Here is a 19,546-nt window from a genome sequence, read left to right on the forward strand (position 1 = left end):
TCTAGAAGCATAAACTGATTCCGTTTCATAAACTATTTTGTAAACACGTTCACATCAAATCAGAATCAGCTGACTTCAAGGTTATTTTACAGCCCTAGGGCCGTAAAAATTTTACCGGCCTGGTCAGAAAACAATCATTTTCGGCCTCCATATGACGCACGTAAACCAGCTCATTACATCCAAGTGGGGCGAAAAATAAAATTAAGAGAAAATAGTGTAAAGTTTCAGGCATTTTGAATTATTTAAGAATGTTCAATTTCGGCAAGGAAAAACGTTTCCAATTACAGAAATGAGAAAATAAAGATTGTCATAAAAACTGCGATTACGTCCCGTTTCGGAAAGCCAATTTTCTGACTTTTTAGCTGTTTGAAGTCTAGAACTCAGCTAAATCCCGAGCTCGGAAGCCGGCCCTGAATGTGCAAACTTGAAATATTAGAGGTGCCCAAATTTGGTCACTTGATGACACGATGAATACCCGAAACCGGTCGTGTTATAAATGTAAATAAAAGCGTACTAGTGGTTCTATATTTAAATAAAAAGACTTTTGCCCGGTTGCACAACAGCCGGTTAAAGTTTAACCGTGATTAATTTCACGAGAACAAATCAGAGAATGAGTTTTTGAAAAGACGGCTTCTCTGATTGGTTCACGTGGAATTAATCATGGTTAAGATTTAACCGGCTGTTGTGCAACCGACACTAAGAAATTGTCATAAACCAAAGATTTAAATCTGTGGAAATCTGTGGTTTTTGACAATAATTTCTTAGTCTTCTTAATTAATATGAATAATTACCACAGTATCAACTCCTCAACTACAAAAGAAAGGTTCTATATTTAACTATGATTGAAATCATTAGACTTTTGCTTGTTTTGAACTGTCCTTTAGTTCTGTTCAGTGATACTCCTGCAATGCGAACGTGACCTTGTCAGCAAGGTCTTTGCATGCAGTATTTTATTTCGTGCATTAATTATGGTGTATTTTTGTAAAACAGAGTAGCTGTGCTAGATTACATTTCATCATCCTATAATGAGAATTAATACAATTAGTATTATCAGCAAATTTCATATTTATTCGGTTAAAAAGTTGTCTTAAGTATTGTTTTATTATTCTTTTTTTAGTTTTGTGCGCTGTTCTGTTGTAAATTGGATGCGAAATAAAGAATCTTATCTTATCTTATAATCTAACCTGAGAGCCCCTAATGGCGCAGTACATCTTGAGGTAGCAGCCGGTGAGAATGAGAAAAGCGACTCCATTGACAAACATAAGGAAGACAACATAGGCCAGCGCCCAGGGCCCAGTTGTCGTCTCAAACGGGAGACATGTGGCAAACTTGCGGTAATCCGAGACTCCCATCAGTGGTAAGGTGGCCAAAACCACTGCAAACGCCCAGCCACATAGCATTATGTAACCTGGAAACAGACGAAATATAGCATAAATGAATTTGCGATAATCCGACACTCCTATCAACGGTAATATGGCCCAGCCACACAGCATTATGTAACCTGGAAACAGACAAAAAAAATATAGCATAAATAAATTTGCAATAGTCCGACACTCCTATCAACCTTTTGGTAGAGAGTTAGTGGGGAGGATATTTTTAATATTCTTTCCAAAGAATGGACATTGATATGTCCAAAGCTCCGCCAATTTATGTAGATGCATAACAATATAATTATCTATAGTTATTATATTACAAATTACTTTTTCATATCATATACAGTTCAATAATTATTTTCTTAGTCTATATTATGTAAATTCATCTATAATTTTGCTGTATTGTAAGCTATTGTATATAAGTGTATAAGCCAGTATATTTGTAATCTACATAAATAAAGTACTCAATCAATCAATCAATCAATCAACGGTAGAGTGGCCAAAACCACTGCAAACAAAGCTTTATTATCATGTAGAAAAAATAATATAGGAAGATATGCAGTTTATGTTGCAAATTTAACTGTAAACTCAAACCGATAGTCCTACTAGTTGTTTTTGGTGAAGCTATGTGACGCTGGTAGTCTCTCATACTGTGCCCTTCTTACTCTCTCATCCAGCAAAAACAGTAATAATAGACAGTAGACGACAGTAATCGGTTAGAAATTTGGAACATGAACTACCTATACCATGGAATATCTTCTTATGCTATTTTCTATATGGCATTATGATTGTAGCCTGCAACCGACAAAATATGGCATACATTAGATGAATGATGTAGCTGCAAGGGGGGTTGAATACATTAAATCAAATGCTGCTTGAAAACAGTATGTAGGAATAGAGTAGTTTCCTTATTTTGGTTTACTAACTCTTGCTCATAACATACAAATGGGGTCTGACAATTTCGCTATTGTGAGGTGCACGTTATAATAGCATTGGAGGAAATTAGGAAAAGATCCTTGCGTTACCGATCCTATGCCTTGCCACTGCCTTCTATGGAAAATAGCCGAGATTAAATATTTTGTTAATTAATTATATATCTACATTTTTATAAAACGATCTGGCAACGTTGCGGAGCTAGTAAAGTATAGCGTCAATTGCTTTGTTGAATGATAGAGAGGATAGCAACACCAATGCTAATCAAATGCTGCCATTATAAAGTGGACCTCACTATATCTGTATTGCTTCAAATTGTTTGTTATTTTTCAAAACGCTAGTTAGACCGATGGTAATATATGGAGTCGAAACGTGGACTATCCTGACTAAAGACGAAAAGGCACTAATGACTTTCGAAAGAAGAATGATGTACAGAAGGATATGGGGTCTTTTATGTGATAACCTTTATATTTATTGTAAATAAATAAACTAATAATAGAGTGTGGAGGGCCGGATTCAACAATGGAATAGATAAAGTTATTGGTGAAGCTAATATAATATGATTTGTTAAAGAACGAAGGATAGAATCGCTGGGCCATTTGGAATAATAATAGAGTGCCCCTCAAACTGTTTGATGAGAGGATGATGGGAACAAGAAGTGATCGTCGACCTCCGGGTGATTGGAGTGAGGAACTGGCGACGGAGTGTACAAGTGAGAGATGAGTGGAGGCATTATGTTGAGGAGGCCAAAGTTCGCCCATGACTGTAGAGACAGATAATGTATGTGAGCATTTTTGTTATTTTTGTTGGAATCAGCTGTTTGTTTTATATTTACTATCATTTTCATCTTATCATGTTTGTTTTTGGTTAATTTTGTTTTCAAAGTAATTAATGCATTTATTATGAGTTCTATGATGTACTGGGTACTATTTTGAATATTATTCTCATTGGAGCATATTTGTGTGCATATTTTTCCATTATATTTCCCGTTTGTCTGTATTTGAATTAATGTATATATAAATTTGCAAAGTATAAATAAGGACTCCTAGAGGAATAATTTTATTCTGTTTTGTAACTGAAAGATCTTTGTGTTTATATAATTTTTGTTTTCTAATCAATTTGGATTTCTTGGATTTTGTATGATTAAAACTTTAATTATTTAGTAACTGCATCAATAAATTACGTAATCTGGTTAATTATAGTTTGAAAATTGTATTTATTTATTTATCTTTCACACTTTGATGATGATGATTTCTATTATTTTGTTCATTTATTATTTCTATGTAATAAGGTAATTGCTCTTACGACTCATCCCTCAGCACACGCTTATGCTTAAAGAGGGATGGACCTTTTTTCATTGATTTGTATAAGTTTATTAGTACAAGATTTTGCAGTATTGTATATTATTATTTTGTTTGATATGATTGGTTAATAAAAATTTATTATTATTATATAATTTATTATAAAATTTATTATTAAATTTAAAATTTATTAAATAAATGAATATTATTATTAAAAATATGAGCAAGGAAAGTTGTGTGAGTGTACCACACCAGATTTTTTTGTTATTTTTGTTGGAATCAACTGACCAGCATGTTTGAGTGATAGCCGTTTGTTGAGATGCATAGCATGCGTGATGGCGTAGTTGCGCTCCAATGTAATCACTGCCAGAGTGTAAACTGACAGCTCTGAGCTTAGAACTCCCAGGAAGCCAGCCAACTGACAGCCGGCCGACATCTGCCAGGGAATCGCCCATTTGCGGAATTCGCCCAGTGTGGAAGCGTCCACTACTGCTAACATACCTGGAAAAAAAGACAAATCACATAATTATTTACAGAAAACAATGTTAAGGTATGATCACATCAATGGGTATATTGAATGAGAAAGACTAATAAATTGTCAAAAAACCAGATATATTGATACTTAGAAAGGCCGGTTTCGGTTATTACACCATTGTCAATCTCTGATAAACTCTGTGAGAGTTTATCTGTGAGACTCTCTACTCAGACACTCATTCGGCAACTTTACTCTGTGAGACAATCTCTATTTATTTTTTAAACATCTTTATTGCCCATAAAAACAAAATACAAAATAAAAAACTTACAAAAGAAATATTCTAGATTATAATATTATGCTATTTTACATATAAGTAAAAGTTACATGGCACCAACCAGCAAGGGCAAAACCCTGACCGCTGAGTGAGAGTATCAGCCGTTTAGACAATATAAAAATTTATTTACTAATAATCAAAGCTACAAAATACAGGCGAAAGTTTTACGTGACAACGACTTTCAGTGGTAAAATAATTTTAAAGTGAATATTCATTCCTATAGTTGGAAGAAGGATGAAATAATAGTAACAATTTAAAACATTTATTTATACAAAGAATTATATTTAAAACATTAATTTATACAAAGAATCTCGCACTGAATTTCATATTAACAAAGTTTTATTTTTACCTTCACACATCCTCAACAAAATCACTCTGTCTCTCTCGCTCTTAGGCGGGCTAACTGTGCTCGATTCAATTTTTTACATAGCAAGTCGCGCTCATTTTTTCAAGTTAAACAAATTATTATTGGCTGAGAAACGATTTATACTACTTTTGTGATTGAAAACTACCACAACATTGTGATTACTACAACATAACCTATTCACTTATACCTATTATACTTACACTTATACCTATTCAGACCTACCACCAAACCTACTCTAGAACATGGTACGCCATAGTGGAGTAGGTCAATTTCCACACAGAAAAACTAAACAAGTAGAGAACACATTATAAGAATCTTTTGTAACTAACTATTGTATGTAATATTGTAATTTATCTAATATTTTTGTAATTGATGTTGTAGTTTTAGTTTTTGGGAAATAAACATTTATTATTATTATTATTATATTCACTTATACTTATTCACATAACCTATTCACTAAGTAGTGGCGCAGTCGCAGGAGATTGCTCCGTTTCACTCTCTCTCTCCAGGTGAATGTCTTCGGGCTGCTGTTGCGTTGCTCGCCACTGCTCCTATTCGTGCTCTTTCCAGACGACCGTGAACCGAAACAAACGCTCTCACTCGCTCTCATTGTGAGCGCATAACGTGGGAACGTAACGCAGTTTCTTGAAGTGTCACCCGGCAAACCAATTTATAAGACGTTGTCACGTCAAAATCGAAGTTCAACAATAAATTACTAGTAATTATAATATTTGACTGATGTCGAAGAAAAATTTTTGTATCACCCACTTATTTATCTGTTCCATCCTCTGTCTACCCCTATTAGAAAGAGATTCTGACAATGCATTTGGCATGTTATTATTTTTGAGCTAAGATACCCCAATTGTCTTCGCACTATTGTCTGTGAGTTTATCAGAGATTGACAATGGTGTAATAATCGAGATCGGTCTTTCTAAGTATCAATAAATCTGTGGTTTTTTTTTGACAATTTCTTAGTCTTTCCATAGAGAAACAATAGCATAAGTAGATATCCCATGATATAGGGCGTTTATGTCGCAACTTTTACTGTTATCCCAAGCCAATTACTGTTGATTATTGTCGATTTTTACTGTTTTGTTGGGGTGAGAGTGTTTGGACAAAGACCTTAAAGATGCATAGACTCACATGCAGCGCTAGTGTCGTACTTGGAATTGAAATCCGCCATTGAGGGGGCAACCCATAAGATTATTACATACCGATGCCACCAAAGCCTTTGTGATCTATTGTATTACAAATATAATAAATATAATATCTCGTGCAGAAATACCCGAATGGCGGCCTTCAATTCCAAGTAAGAGCTATCATTGGGAAGGCATAGGCATTGTGGGTCTATATCTCTTCAAGGTCTTTGGTTTGGACGGCACAATATGAGAGACTACCAGTGTCACACAGCTTCACGGGAAAGAATTACATGAACTATCGGCTTGAGATAACAGTAAAAGTTGCGACATAAACGCCCTATACCATGGGATATCTACTTATGCTATTGTTTCTCTATGGTCTTTCTCATTCAATATGAATAGTTAGCACAATATCAACTTAACTACACAAAAAAACAATGCGTGAGTTCAAGTGCACGTCAGGTCATGCATGAGCCGAAAAACAAAATCTGGAAAGTGTAATTGAAACATGTTTTGTGACTTGTCTTTTTTATAGTGAGGTCCACGTTATAATGGCAGTCTTTGATTAGCAATGCTATTGCTATCCTTGTCTATCATTCAACAAAGCGGATAGCGCTATCTCTTTCTCGCTTTGCTCTGTTGTCAGATCGTCTGTTAACAATGTAGAATTGATAATCAATTAACAACATATTTCATCTTAAATTATGAAAATTCATTATGAAATTATTGAAAAATATAATTTCTTGCTTAATAAAATGTAATTTATTATTTTAAACGAGAATGAACAGTTAATATTACATTAATAAACCTGTATCAACTACCGTCTATAGAAGGCATTGACAAGACAGAGGATCGGCAACGTTGTTCTCCTATATTTCTTCAGTGCAATTATAATGTGGACCTTAGTATAGTAGTTATTTTTGGTGAAGCTATGTGACGCTGGTCACAGTCTCTCATACTGTGCCGTTTTTATGCCGCACCAACATGTTGGCCCAGTAAGCTGGCCCAGCCTCGTAGGTAAACGTAGGTAATCCACACATTGGCCGACGCTGGCCGACATTGGCCTTCATTGGACCCAACATGTAGGTGCGGCATTACACTCTCGCCCGGCCAAAGCACTAATAATAGACAGTAATCGGCTAAAGTTAACATTAAAATTTGTAACACAATCGACCTATACCATGGGATATCTTCTAATGCTATCTATTCTCTATGGTACAGATGGAAATAAACTGGAAGTTGCATTTGTTCAAATGCTAATTAAAGAATAATTATTATTAAACGCAAATTCCAATTAAATGCTGTAAATTACCAAGAAGACTTCTGCTACTACAAATATTGACAACAGGGCCGCTACGGCTTTGTATAAAATGAGCGCTTCTATCCAGAGATTGTCAGTTTGGTGTAAGGGTAAGCATTCCTGACCGGCAATTAGTAGTACTGGGTTCGATTCCCGGACTGACAAATAGTTTTTGTATAGTAGCGCTCATCGAATTTCCATCTAGCTGTTTACCCTGTTGTCAATATAGTAGGTAGTATACCAATATCAATACTGTATATCAATATAGTATACAGTAGCAGAAGTCTTCGGGGTGATTTACAGCATTTAATTGGGATTTTCGTTTAATAATCCTATTATATTAAGCGAGCAACTTCTGTTTATATTTTTATATCTGGCTATCTGGATATATGGTTATTTATGTTCAAGGATATCGAAAACGGCTCTAACGATTTTCACGAAATTTGGAATATAGTAGGTTTATGATATCAAAATTCGATTGCACTAGGTCTCATCCCTGGGAAAACTCGCTGAAGGACATGAAAGAGATAATTCATCCTTGGAAAAACAGATGATGATTTCGTCGTCTATCGATGACAACAGAAGATGCGTTTGCCTGTGTGGGAGATCAGCTGTGTAATCAATTAGCTTACCGTATCTCGCGAGAAATCTATAAATTTTAATTGACTCGATCAAAATGTAGTAATCTGATTTTTTGACATGAGATGGTATATATCATAATATTCAAAGTTAATCATTATTTTACAGTTCTAAGTGATTAGTAAGTGTTATTTTGTTATTCAATTTGGTATATAAACAATCTAAATTAGAACTTTTATGTTTTCAAATATTTGGACTGAAAATTTCAAGTGTATGGAACATAACCTACTTTTTGGAATATTTATAGTATATAAATCAAAATTCAGGGAAGAAACAGTTTTGGGCTGTACCCGTAAGTCCTTCCCCAATCATTTTAAAGAATTGAGTTCTGTTTATCAATAAATAAATAACGAGCAAAGCTCGGTGCCCCGATACTTAATAATTATTAGAGAAATTATATTTTTACGTGACAAGGGTTCCAGAGGGCAAACTCCTCTGGCTGATATCTGATAAAGCTAGAAGTGCGACTCTGAAGGCAACGAAATGAATCAAAGATTTATATTTGCATTGCAGTTACCGAGATAGACGCCCATAAAGAAGTCAGCCGCTGCCAGGTTGCAGACGAGGAAGCGTGGCACATCTATCTTGCTGCGACTGAACACTAACACAAACACAACTGTGCCGTTTCCCAGCATGGCTAGCAGAAACACCACCCACACGCCGCAGCGCAAAGTCCACCAGTCGAAAAGGTCCACGCAAGGCAGGAATGGACCTGCAATCACAAGAAAAAATAATGGTGTCTCGCTTGTTGCTATCACTTTAACTTATCTGACACCGTTGAGGCCTTGGACCAGTTATAGAATAGACACGCTGGGAAGTCTAGCCTCTGAAGCCAACATCTACTGCCATATCACCATATCGTGACGTCAGCATCGGATAGAAAACTTTTCTGCAGAGTTTGTTTACATTGTTTTCTATCCGATGATGACATCACGATATGGTGATTTGGCAGTAGATGTTAGCTTCATCGACTTTCAGTATGAATATACAATGGGCCGTGTCTATTCTATAACTGGTCTAAGGTTGAGGCCAACCAGACGTAATATATATCTATCTATAAATCTATTTATATCTAAAACATAACTAAAAATTCATAGCCAGTCATTTCTGATTACCACATTGTATATCCTACGGCTGTTAACCCAAGAGAGAAGAGAGAGAGATATCCTATTTTCAATTCTTATTTTAAAACAATATGAGAAAACTTCAAAGTTAATCTAGAGCTTCATCACACTTTTTCATTTTATTATTCTGTACTGTATGTAAATATTATGCTATTTCCAACTATTTATAAACTACTATCGGCTAGCGCAAAAGTTTTATTTTATAGAGACGTCCACGTTATAACGGCAGTGGAGAAAGATAGGAGAAAAACATTGCCAATCCTCTGTCTTGTCAATGCCTTCTATAGACGGTAGCTGATACAGGTTTATTGTTGTAATATAACTGTTCATTCTCGTCTAAAACAATCAATTATATTTTATTGAGCGAGAAATTATATTTTTCATAATTTATCATGAATTTTAATACTTAAGACTAAATATTTTGTTAATTATTAATTCTACATTGTTGAAAGACGATCTGGCGTCAGAGCAAAGCGAGAAAGAGATAGCGCTATTCGCTTTGTTGAATGATAGAGAAGGATAGCAATACATTGCTAATCAATCACTGCCATTATAACGTGGACCTCACTATACCAAATTGTATCCTATTTTCAATTATTATTTTAGAACAATATGAGAAAAACTTCAAAGTTAATCTAACACTTCATCACACTTTTTAATTTTATTCTTCTGTAATGTATGTAAATATTCTGCTATTTCTAAGTATTGTAACTACAACTATCGTCTAGCGCACATATTTTATTTTATGCTAGTATGAATAGATCATGTTTGTATCAACATTCGACATTTTGCAAATTATCATTCCATATTCAACTTGCTGATATTGAGATAATTAATTATGATAAGCGTTTAATAGGTTCATGCATTCACAACAAAATTGAACAATTTGCAGGGTTTTCAAAGTAACCCTATTCACCGCCTCACCCTACAGTATAAACCTAGAATGAATACAATGGAACTTAGTTATAACGTCATTCAAGGGATTACACATTTAATGAAGCTATATCAGAGTGACACTATAAAAGATTACAGATGAAATTAAATAGAGAATGCATTTATTCAAATGCTAATTAATATATAATTATTATTTAACGAAAATCCTAAATAAATGCTGTAAATCACCCCGAAGACTTCTGCTACTGCAGACATTGACAACAGGGTTAACAGCTAGATGGAAATTCGATGAGAACTACTATCCAAAAATTAGTTGCCAGCCCGGGAATCGAACCCGGTACCTCCCAATTGCTAGTCAGGAATGCTTACCCTTACACCAAACTGACAATCTCTGGATAGCAGCGCTCATTTTATACGAAGCCATAGCGGCCAACCAGGTTACAGATGGAATTAAATAGAGAACCCTGTTGTCAATGTCTGCAGTAGCAGAAGTCTTCGGGGTGATTTACAGCATTTTTTAGGATTTTCGTTAAATAATAATTATACTATAAAAGATGTTTCAGGATCTTAATTCAAAACCGAGAAAAATTAGAAAACATAGCTTTTAAAATTAAAAACACACTTTTAATGAAGGTGAATTGGGAAATACATACTTCATCATATTTATGTATAGGCCTAACTGAATCTTATCTATAAATAAACTCGAGTCTGAAAATGAAAATAGAGTATAAACAAACAAACATAGACCCTTATGTCAAGTACAAAAATGGAAATGACAATTCAGAACTTATAAGCTCTATTATAGGAAGTCCTACTGCACAAACAAGTCTGTAATTTTCGTGCACAATGTAAATTACTTATATTAAAAAAAAAAGACTAAGAAATTGTCAAAAACCCACTGATTTATTGATAATTAAAAAGACCGGTTTCGGTTATTACACCATTGTCAATCTCTGATAAACATCAGAGATTATCTCCGTTTATCAGAGATTGACAATGGTGTAATAACCGAAACCGGTCTTTTTAATTATCAATAAATCAGTGGTTTTTTTGACAATTTCTTAGTCTTTTTCTTCTAATATGAATAATTACCACAATATCAACTTCTCAACTACACAAAAAGTAAATTACTTATAGTTTAGCGGGACCTATAAGTAGATGACGTTATATCAATGTTGACACTATGGCCGAGGCCGCAATACCAAGTTACACTGTAACACTAAAATTAAATCAATTGAAATTGAAATAAATTAAATAAACTGACCGGGGGCAGGAAGACAATGAATCCTCCCCGGAGCTCCCCCATAACCTCCCTCGGCAACAGCACCCCCACCACCTGTCCGTTCCTGCTCCTCGAAGTACTCCTCGACATAGGCGGGCAGGTTGCCCGGATAGGTGAAATCCGAACCGAAGTTGTCCCACAACTCGTTGATCTGGGTGCCGAACTTCTTACTCAGGTTCTCTGTGCAACAAAAAAATGTCGGTTTAGTTTCTTGCATTAATAACTAAATTATTAATTGAAAATTGAATTAAATATTAATTGATAGCAATTCAAACAGAAAATACGTCGTCACAAACATTAATTGGTGTTGTCTATAGTGAAATTCAGGTTATAAAGTCAGAGGAAATGATGGGACTATAGAGTTGCCAATTCTGATACCGTCTTTACCAGGCTAATCCTTTGTATGTATACCAACATTTTCGACTCAAACTTGCAAAGTGATTAGCATAATCTACTGAAAGATGAAAGTATAGTGTTATCATATTATTTTCATTAATATTTTAATATGTATTATTCTATTAACTGTTAATTTTGTTATTATTATACCCTGCTGGTTACCTTCAAACCAATAATTTCTGTTGAAATAAACAATCAACAACAAAGAACTGTCTATTCTGAATGGAAAAGACTAAGAAATTGTCAAAAACCACAGATTTATGTACACAGATAAACAGTTTATCAGAGATTGACAATGGTGTAATAACCGAAACCGGTCTTTCTAAGTATCAATAAATCTGTGTTTTTTGACAATTTCTTAGTTTTTTTCATTCAATATGAATAATTACCACAATATCAACTTCTCAACTACACAAAAACTGTCTATGGAACAGAAGCTAATATTATTTATACTAAATTGTGTTGTTAACTTGCACTTTTACAACAGTACTCATAGTTTTCTTGTTTGTCGGACGCGTAACAAACCTAGCTACTCCTTGTAGGCTGAGGATGTGGCTCAGTGCCAGAAACGCGTCCGACAAACAAGAAAACCATGAGTAATGTTGTAAAAGTACACGTGTACAGCGTGTGATCTGATAAGGAACTAATCATTTTTCGTAAGTTAACAACACAATTTAGTATAATTCATATCAACAGTTCAAGTAGGATGAAGACAAAAGAAGAAATCTAATACTATTTAGTGACTTACGCAACTGCGGCCAGATATCAGTGAGACTAGAGTTCCACAGCGTCATATCAAACTCGTTATCGGTCGGAAACAGCACGGACTCATGCAGAGGCGTGCCCCTGTTGGCCCCCGGGGCATGCCCTCCCACCTGCAGGGGCGCCTGGCCCCCGCCTGGAGGCCCCAGGAAGGCGCAACAGTGGTAGGCATAGGAGAGCACAAGCGACTGCACCCTGGGGAAGGCAGAGGGCGGGGGAAAGTCCCTCAAATGGCCGTTGTTGAAGGTTTTCAGGTGCAGAAGACGTTCTAAGCCGGCTGTGGGCAGTTCTGAGAATGCGTTGTTGCCGAGATTGCTGCCGAAAAATACAGAAAAATATGATTAAAAAATTATAATGTAAGATATAAAATACGTATTTAGGGATTCTATGGGAGAAAGTCCCTCAGATGGCCGTTGTTGAAGGTTTTCAGGTGAAGGAGGCACTCTAAGCCGGCTGTGGGAAGTTCTGAGAATGCGTTGTTGCCGAGATTACATCCGAAAAACACAGGAAAATATGAATTAATATAAATTCAATATATGGAAATACTTCATAATTATAAATACCATTAATTCTTTATTGATTCATACAATAAGTACATCATCAAACTGATAGGGAGAGAAAAAATAAGGTAACCTTGTGCTATTCCTCTCCCAAATTTAGTAGATATGACATGGTATAGGGCGTTTATGTTCCAATTTTCACTGTTAACTCAAGCCGATAGTCCTAGTAGTTGTTTTTGGTGAAGCTATGTGACGCTGGTAGTCTCTCATACTGTGCCGTTCTTACACTCTCACATTCCCAACAACACACTTATAATAGACAGTATTCTATAGTTATATCGGCTTGAGTTAACAGGAAATCGGCTTGAAATTCTTCATTCTTTATTGATTGATACAATAAGTACATCATCATAATGATAGGGAGAGAAAAAAATAGGGTAACCTTTGCTATTTCTCTCCCAAATTTAGATAAGGTTACAAATAGTCCATTCTCTATTACAGGTGATTCTCCAAGGAAAGATTTTTGAAAATAGGGGCCTAGATAGAAGAAAAATTTCTTGGCTAAACAACATCCGATCCTGGTGTGGAGAAATTTTCTACATACAGCTGTTTGAAGTCTAGAACTTAGATGAATCCCGAGCTCGGAAACCGGCCCTTCGATTTTGCATTCTCATTACTTGGTGGTTTGGCCAGAGCATTCGAATTGTAGCGCCAAATCCCTGACTACAGTTCTGCCAATAGCAGGCTTGTTGGCACCAGTGCCGACCGTCCAGCTGTTTGGCTTGTCGAGAAAAAAAGCCCAGTCATTCTTGTTTAGTCGTCCTAGTTCAGTCGTTCTTGTCTTGTCACCCCGTTGTTGTGCAAGATCCAATTTGTATTTTGTCATGTAATTTCGATCGGAAATTTCTTGTAGATAATTGTTTGAGTGTAGTGTGTGTGAATTATGAGTATAACAGCGTAAATAGTGTTAAATTGAATTAATTTGAATCGGATTTGAATTTATAAAGAATCAGTTTGAGCTTTGTTCAAAATACAATACAGAGCCTGCAAGTTGAACGTGAAAAGGCTGCCCGGAAGCAAACCTGTCTTTTTCCCAGATTTCATTCCTCCCTGAATCTGACCAAAACACCTAATAAAGGCTTCGAAGGGCAAGTAGACAAGATTGGATTAAATCTGGTGAGTTTTTGCTCTTTTTTATTGTTCATTAATGCAGAGTTTAGCTGTACAAATAACCTGGCTCAAATTGAAGATTAAATTTTCCCCCTTGTTTGTATTTGATTATTTAAATAGTAAATTACAGTCCTCTAGTAGCTCTAGCCTGAGCTTTGTTCAGAACACTTGGTTATAAATAGGGCTATAGTCGACTTTTGATGAAAAACTTTTGATTTATTTTCAATAAAATAATTGTATGTAAAATAATGAATAATAGGTAAACTCACAGGTCTTCGAGCTGAGTAAATGTGAGGAAAGCCTCTGGGTGTATCTCGGAGATCTGATTACTCTCCAAATCTCTGAAAAACATATGAAATTATACTATTTATATAATAGAAATAAAAATGGTAAAAATAAAATACAAGTATTTGATTGATCACGATAGATTAAAGCTGATGGTAACAAGTCAAGTTCGATATGGAGAGAATTGGAGCTATAGGGAGGTCCACGTTATAATGGCAGTATTTAATTGAAATTGGTGTTGCTATCCTTGTATATCTGCAGACAAAGCAGATAGCGTTATCCTTCTCGAGCTCTGCAATGTTGTCAGATGGTTTTCTAACAATGTAGAAATATAATTAACAAAAATATTCAATCTTAATTATGAAAATTTATTATCAAGTAAATGAAAAATATATTTTCTTGGCGAATAGAATATAATTGTATATTTTAAACAAGAAAGAACAGTTGATATTACATTAGATATACCGATATCTGCTACCCTCTATAGAATCATAGAGAAACAATAGCGTAAGTAGATATCCCATGGTATAGGGCGTTTATGTCGCAGCTTTTACTGTTATCTCAAGCCGATAGTCCACGTAGTTCTTTCCTGTGAAGCTGTGTGACGCTGGTAGTCTCTCATATTGTGCCGTTCATACACTCTTACCCAGAGACAACAGTAAAAATCGACAATAGTCGACAGTAATCGGCTTGAGATAACAGTAAAGGTTGCGACATAAACGCCCTATACCATGTGTAATAGAATTGGACTCAACACGAGCTTTATTCGACATTAAATATGTGTCTTAGTAACAGAGATAACAGATTATAAATATTACAGCTGTTTTATCATCACACCATGGAATATCTACTTACACTATTGGTTCTCTATGATAGAAGCAGGTAATGACAAGACTGTTCCCCTGCCATCTTTCTCAACTGCCATTATAACGTGGACCTCACTGTAAAAATAATTCAAGTGCACACTTATGAAGCGTACCATGTTCCAATGTGTTGATAAAGATTGATGGAACCGGTCTTAAGATAATCAACATCAATTAAAACTAGTAGTTCTGTGAACAGTAGACCTCACGAAGTATTCTCATCCACAAGTACCTGATTGAAACTATAGACCTTATGGAAATACAGCAATAGACTGGCTTCTCCACACATCTGTGTAATCACTTGTCAGCTGATTTATGATGAATAATTCTATAGTCTGATTTTTACTCTAATATTGGCGTATGAAGGAGGCTCCTTTTTCCTTTTATATTATCCTTGAAATGCAAAATTTCCAAAAAAACATTGTATTATACATCGACGCGCAATTAAAAAAGGAACATATCTGTCAAATTTCATGCAAATCTATTTCCGCGTTTCGCCGTAAATGCGCAACATATAAACATTTAAGCTTTAAGAAAAATGCCAAACCGTCGACTTGAATCTTAGACCTCACTTCGTTCGGTCGATGATGGTACTTTTATTAATTTATTTATTCATTTACGATACAAATGACATTGATGTGATAACATTGGTAGATTAAATAATAAGGCGATCCTTGTGCTATTTTTCTTCGAAATTTGGATGACGACACAATCCAAGATAAGCATAGTTTTTCACTTACAAGACTATAGTGAGGTCCACGTTATAATGGCAGTCTTTGATTAGCAATGCTATTGCTATCCTTGTCTATCATTCAACAAAGCGGATAGCGCTATCTCTTTCTCGCTTTGCTCTGTTGCCAGATCGTCATTTAACAATGTAGAATTAAAAAATACAAAATATTTCATCTTAGTTATGTAAATTCATTATGTAATAATAAAAAATATAATTTCTTGCTTGATAAAATATATTTGATTATTTAGTCAAGCTATTCGCTAACTCCTGCTATTTGCTAAGTCTGAGTTAACTCAATGCTAGTAGTAGTAGGTTAGAAAAAAATAGCAGACAAGACAGCAGATAGCGCAGGTTTGAGTCCGCTAACCTCCGCAGGCAGGAAATATGGGAGAAAAATGTTGCCGATCCTCTGTCTTGTCATTGCCTTCTATAGACAGTAGCTGATAGTCTACAGGTTTATTGATAAAATATTAACTGTTCATTCTCGTTTAAAATAATCAAATATATTTTATCGAGCAAGAAATTATATTTTTCGATGATTTCATAATGAATTTTCATAATTAAGATAAAATATTTTGCTAATTAATTATATTTCTACTTTGTTGAAAAACGATCTGGCAACAGAGCAAAGAGAGAAAGAGATAGCGCTATCCGCTTTGTTGAATGATAGACAAGGATAGCAATATCATTGCTAATTGAATAATGCCATTATAACGTGGACCTCACTATAGTTTAATAGAAGTTCATTTTTGAGTTGATTGGCCATACTTACAGGACTTGCAGCCTTGTGAGCCCCGTGAACGCGTCAGGTGGGAGATAGGGTATGACATTGTGAGCCAATAGGAGGTCGTGTAACTGATGCAGACCCACAAACGGACGCCCAGCCAGCGAGTTGATCTGGTTGCCTGACAGTTCTCTGAAAAACAATTGAATGATTCAATCCCTACAAAACTGGATGTAAGTAGCTGGATGCGCTTATTGAAAACACAATCATGTATTCAAATATCACAGATTTATTTAGTTTTTATTTAAGTTTTTAATTTATTGTGATACATTCAGTGATTCATTTAAAGTATAAAATCAACCTTAAAAATTTTAAATCATCTTTCCTGGACCGAAAATCAAGTAACGAAGCAGTGTGTGATAACATAACTTTATCTTTTGGACAACATTAACATTTTATCAAAATTTTTGGAGAGAAATAGTACAGGCTCAGCCTAGTTTTTCCTCCAATGTCATAATTGTATTATGATTATAGTATTTTATACAATAAATGAATAAATAAATAAATAATATTTGGAGAAAAACGCAAACATGTTTCAAATCCTATGGAACATGTTTCAGTGGTGTGCTATAGGTGTTGAAACATATCTGTGTTTTTCTCCAAATAAATTCAAGATATTCGACTACATCTATGAGTTTACATCTATACTATAATAAAGGAAAGAACTGGCTTAAACACGTACGGGAAAGGAAAATTATGTTTTCCTACAGTTACGTTGAAAAGTGGCCATTCCTGCACTGATTACAGAACGCAAAGAATCACTTTTCCGCTCTAGTGCGGGAAGATTTTTTCTGCACTCCAGATTTGCAACATGGCAACGCAAAATAGTTAGTAGGTTATATGGAGCACCAGTGCAGCAAAATCAAAATTAAGTTGGTAACTGCACTGACTGGGCTGCTATAGTGTTGTGGTGCACGTTATAATAATATTAAGGACACCGAGTTCGACGACAGCCACCACGTAAGTGACAGCCGTCTTCATTCATTTACTACTACATTATTCAATCGTATTTATTAATAATAAAATTACACAAAAAAACATTTGATGCATTTCAGGCAATTTTACCCATAATTTCTCACTTTTCATATTCAATGGTAACTGTAGGAAAAATTTAATGTGAAATACGTGCGCAAAGTTCCTCTGCTGCAGTCAAGAAACCATTCCTCGCCTACGGCTCGGGCGTAAACGTTTCTTTTGGTGCAGCAAACTGTCACTTTGCGCACTAGTTGCACAAATAACTATTTCACGTCTGAGCTACAACTGGACTGATTAATGCATATACAGTACATTCTTAATTAACCGAGGATGGTTATAGGCCTGATTTCAATTCTTCAAGATTTCATTACGTCAAGTTTTCAAGTTTAAAAATAGACTAATATGAATACACTAACATATGATCAAAATACGAATCTTCTAGCAGTATTTATTTATTTACTCCATATCACTTGAAAATGGCATCAATGTCCGAAACATGTTGTCATTAAATATTTCAAAAAGGGTACTAAGATTTTTATTTTCCTTTCTATTTTTAAAAATAGACCCTTGGGGAGCACGAATTTCTTGCTAGTTATAAATAAAAATCACTATATCTCACCAAGCCCTGAGTCAAAACAAAATAATCTATTTGAAAAAAGCTTAGGAATTTTTTAAATTTTCTGGAAAATGAGATTTAATAGAATTTCTAAAAATAAAACTGAATAAATGCAATAATTGACAAAAGCCTTTTTGATTTTTGAAATTGTTGATGAGTTTGACTATTTCCTTAGAAATACAAGCTTCTATCCAGCCCACAGCATCTATTATTTATATAATACATGTTTGCTCAATGAAATATAGGTATTTAAAATGTAGTCCTAATTTCCAACATGGGTTTCTGAGTACACCATCAAAAAAACAACTAAATTGATCATCAACCTGGTTGGTCTACATTAACTTAGTCTATGAATACAGTTTAAATTTAACTTGTTTAGTCTATAATATTACAGTACTCACAAAACACGCAAATCTTTGCATCCTCCAAGGTCAGGAACTCTGGTAAGTTTATTGGACTTGAAGTCTCTGTAACAAACATTTTGATATCAAGTTTAAAAATATAAAAATTGAATGACATTTACAATATAATAACGATAGTCGGAAATTGTTGCATGTATGATCAAACGTTAAATAGAACTCCAAAATTTCATGGTTTATCTTTAGTTCATCAATTGTATTTGAAACTATTCTAGGATGTCATTACAGTGAGGAGTTCCAGCCACAGAATAGCAGTTCTGTGTGTAAGATGACAAATTACAGTGAGTTCAATATTATAAAGTCAGAATCTGATTAACATTGGAGTTGCTATCCTTGACTGTCACTAGACAAAACAGATAGATCTATTGTTTGTTTAACTCCGCAAATTTACTAAATTGTTTTCACGCTAATTGAGGAGAATATAGCTAACTCATGAGGTGAATCTGACATATTTGAGATATGATTGATCATTATTAAGCATTAATACTAGATCAGATATTCTAGGATAACTTGAATCTACTTTAGAAGGCAGTGGAAACAGAGGTGGCAACATTGTATTTCTGTGATTTCCACTGTCTTTATAGCCTGGATCTCAATATACAGAGAAGTGGCAAAATTGCTCTCCTTTCTTTTCCACTGGCAAGAGTATCTCACTATAGGATGACACCGAGTTGGAAATCTTTTTACTTACTTAATATCATGGAGAAAAGATAGCATAAGAAGATATCCCATGACATAGGTGTTATGTTCCCAATTTGAAGCCGATGTTTTGTTAACTCAAGCCGAATACTGTCTATTATTACTGTTTTGGCCGGGTGAGAGTGTGAGAACGACACAGTATGGGAGACTACCAGCGTCACATAGATTTATGAAAAAGAACCA

At 34.8% G+C, this 19,546-nt stretch overlaps 1 protein-coding gene across 2 annotated transcripts in view; it reads right to left on the bottom strand.

The window, feature by feature from the left end:
* LOC111048581 (lutropin-choriogonadotropic hormone receptor) overlaps nt 1-19,546 on the bottom strand; it is a gene marked incomplete in the record, with an annotated part of 72,678 nt that overhangs the window by 11,498 nt on the left and 41,634 nt on the right. For both annotated transcript variants that reach the window (XM_039439348.1, XM_039439349.1), the window contains 8 exon segments: nt 1,185-1,408; nt 3,896-4,108; nt 8,379-8,573; nt 11,144-11,341; nt 12,306-12,634; nt 14,259-14,330; nt 16,643-16,786; nt 18,647-18,712. In XM_039439348.1, coding sequence (XP_039295282.1) covers nt 1,185-1,408; nt 3,896-4,108; nt 8,379-8,573; nt 11,144-11,341; nt 12,306-12,634; nt 14,259-14,330; nt 16,643-16,786; nt 18,647-18,712 — 1,441 coding nt within the window.

Source organism: Nilaparvata lugens, chromosome 12, assembly GCF_014356525.2.
Source record: "Nilaparvata lugens isolate BPH chromosome 12, ASM1435652v1, whole genome shotgun sequence".
Lineage (NCBI taxonomy): Eukaryota > Metazoa > Arthropoda > Insecta > Hemiptera > Delphacidae > Nilaparvata > Nilaparvata lugens.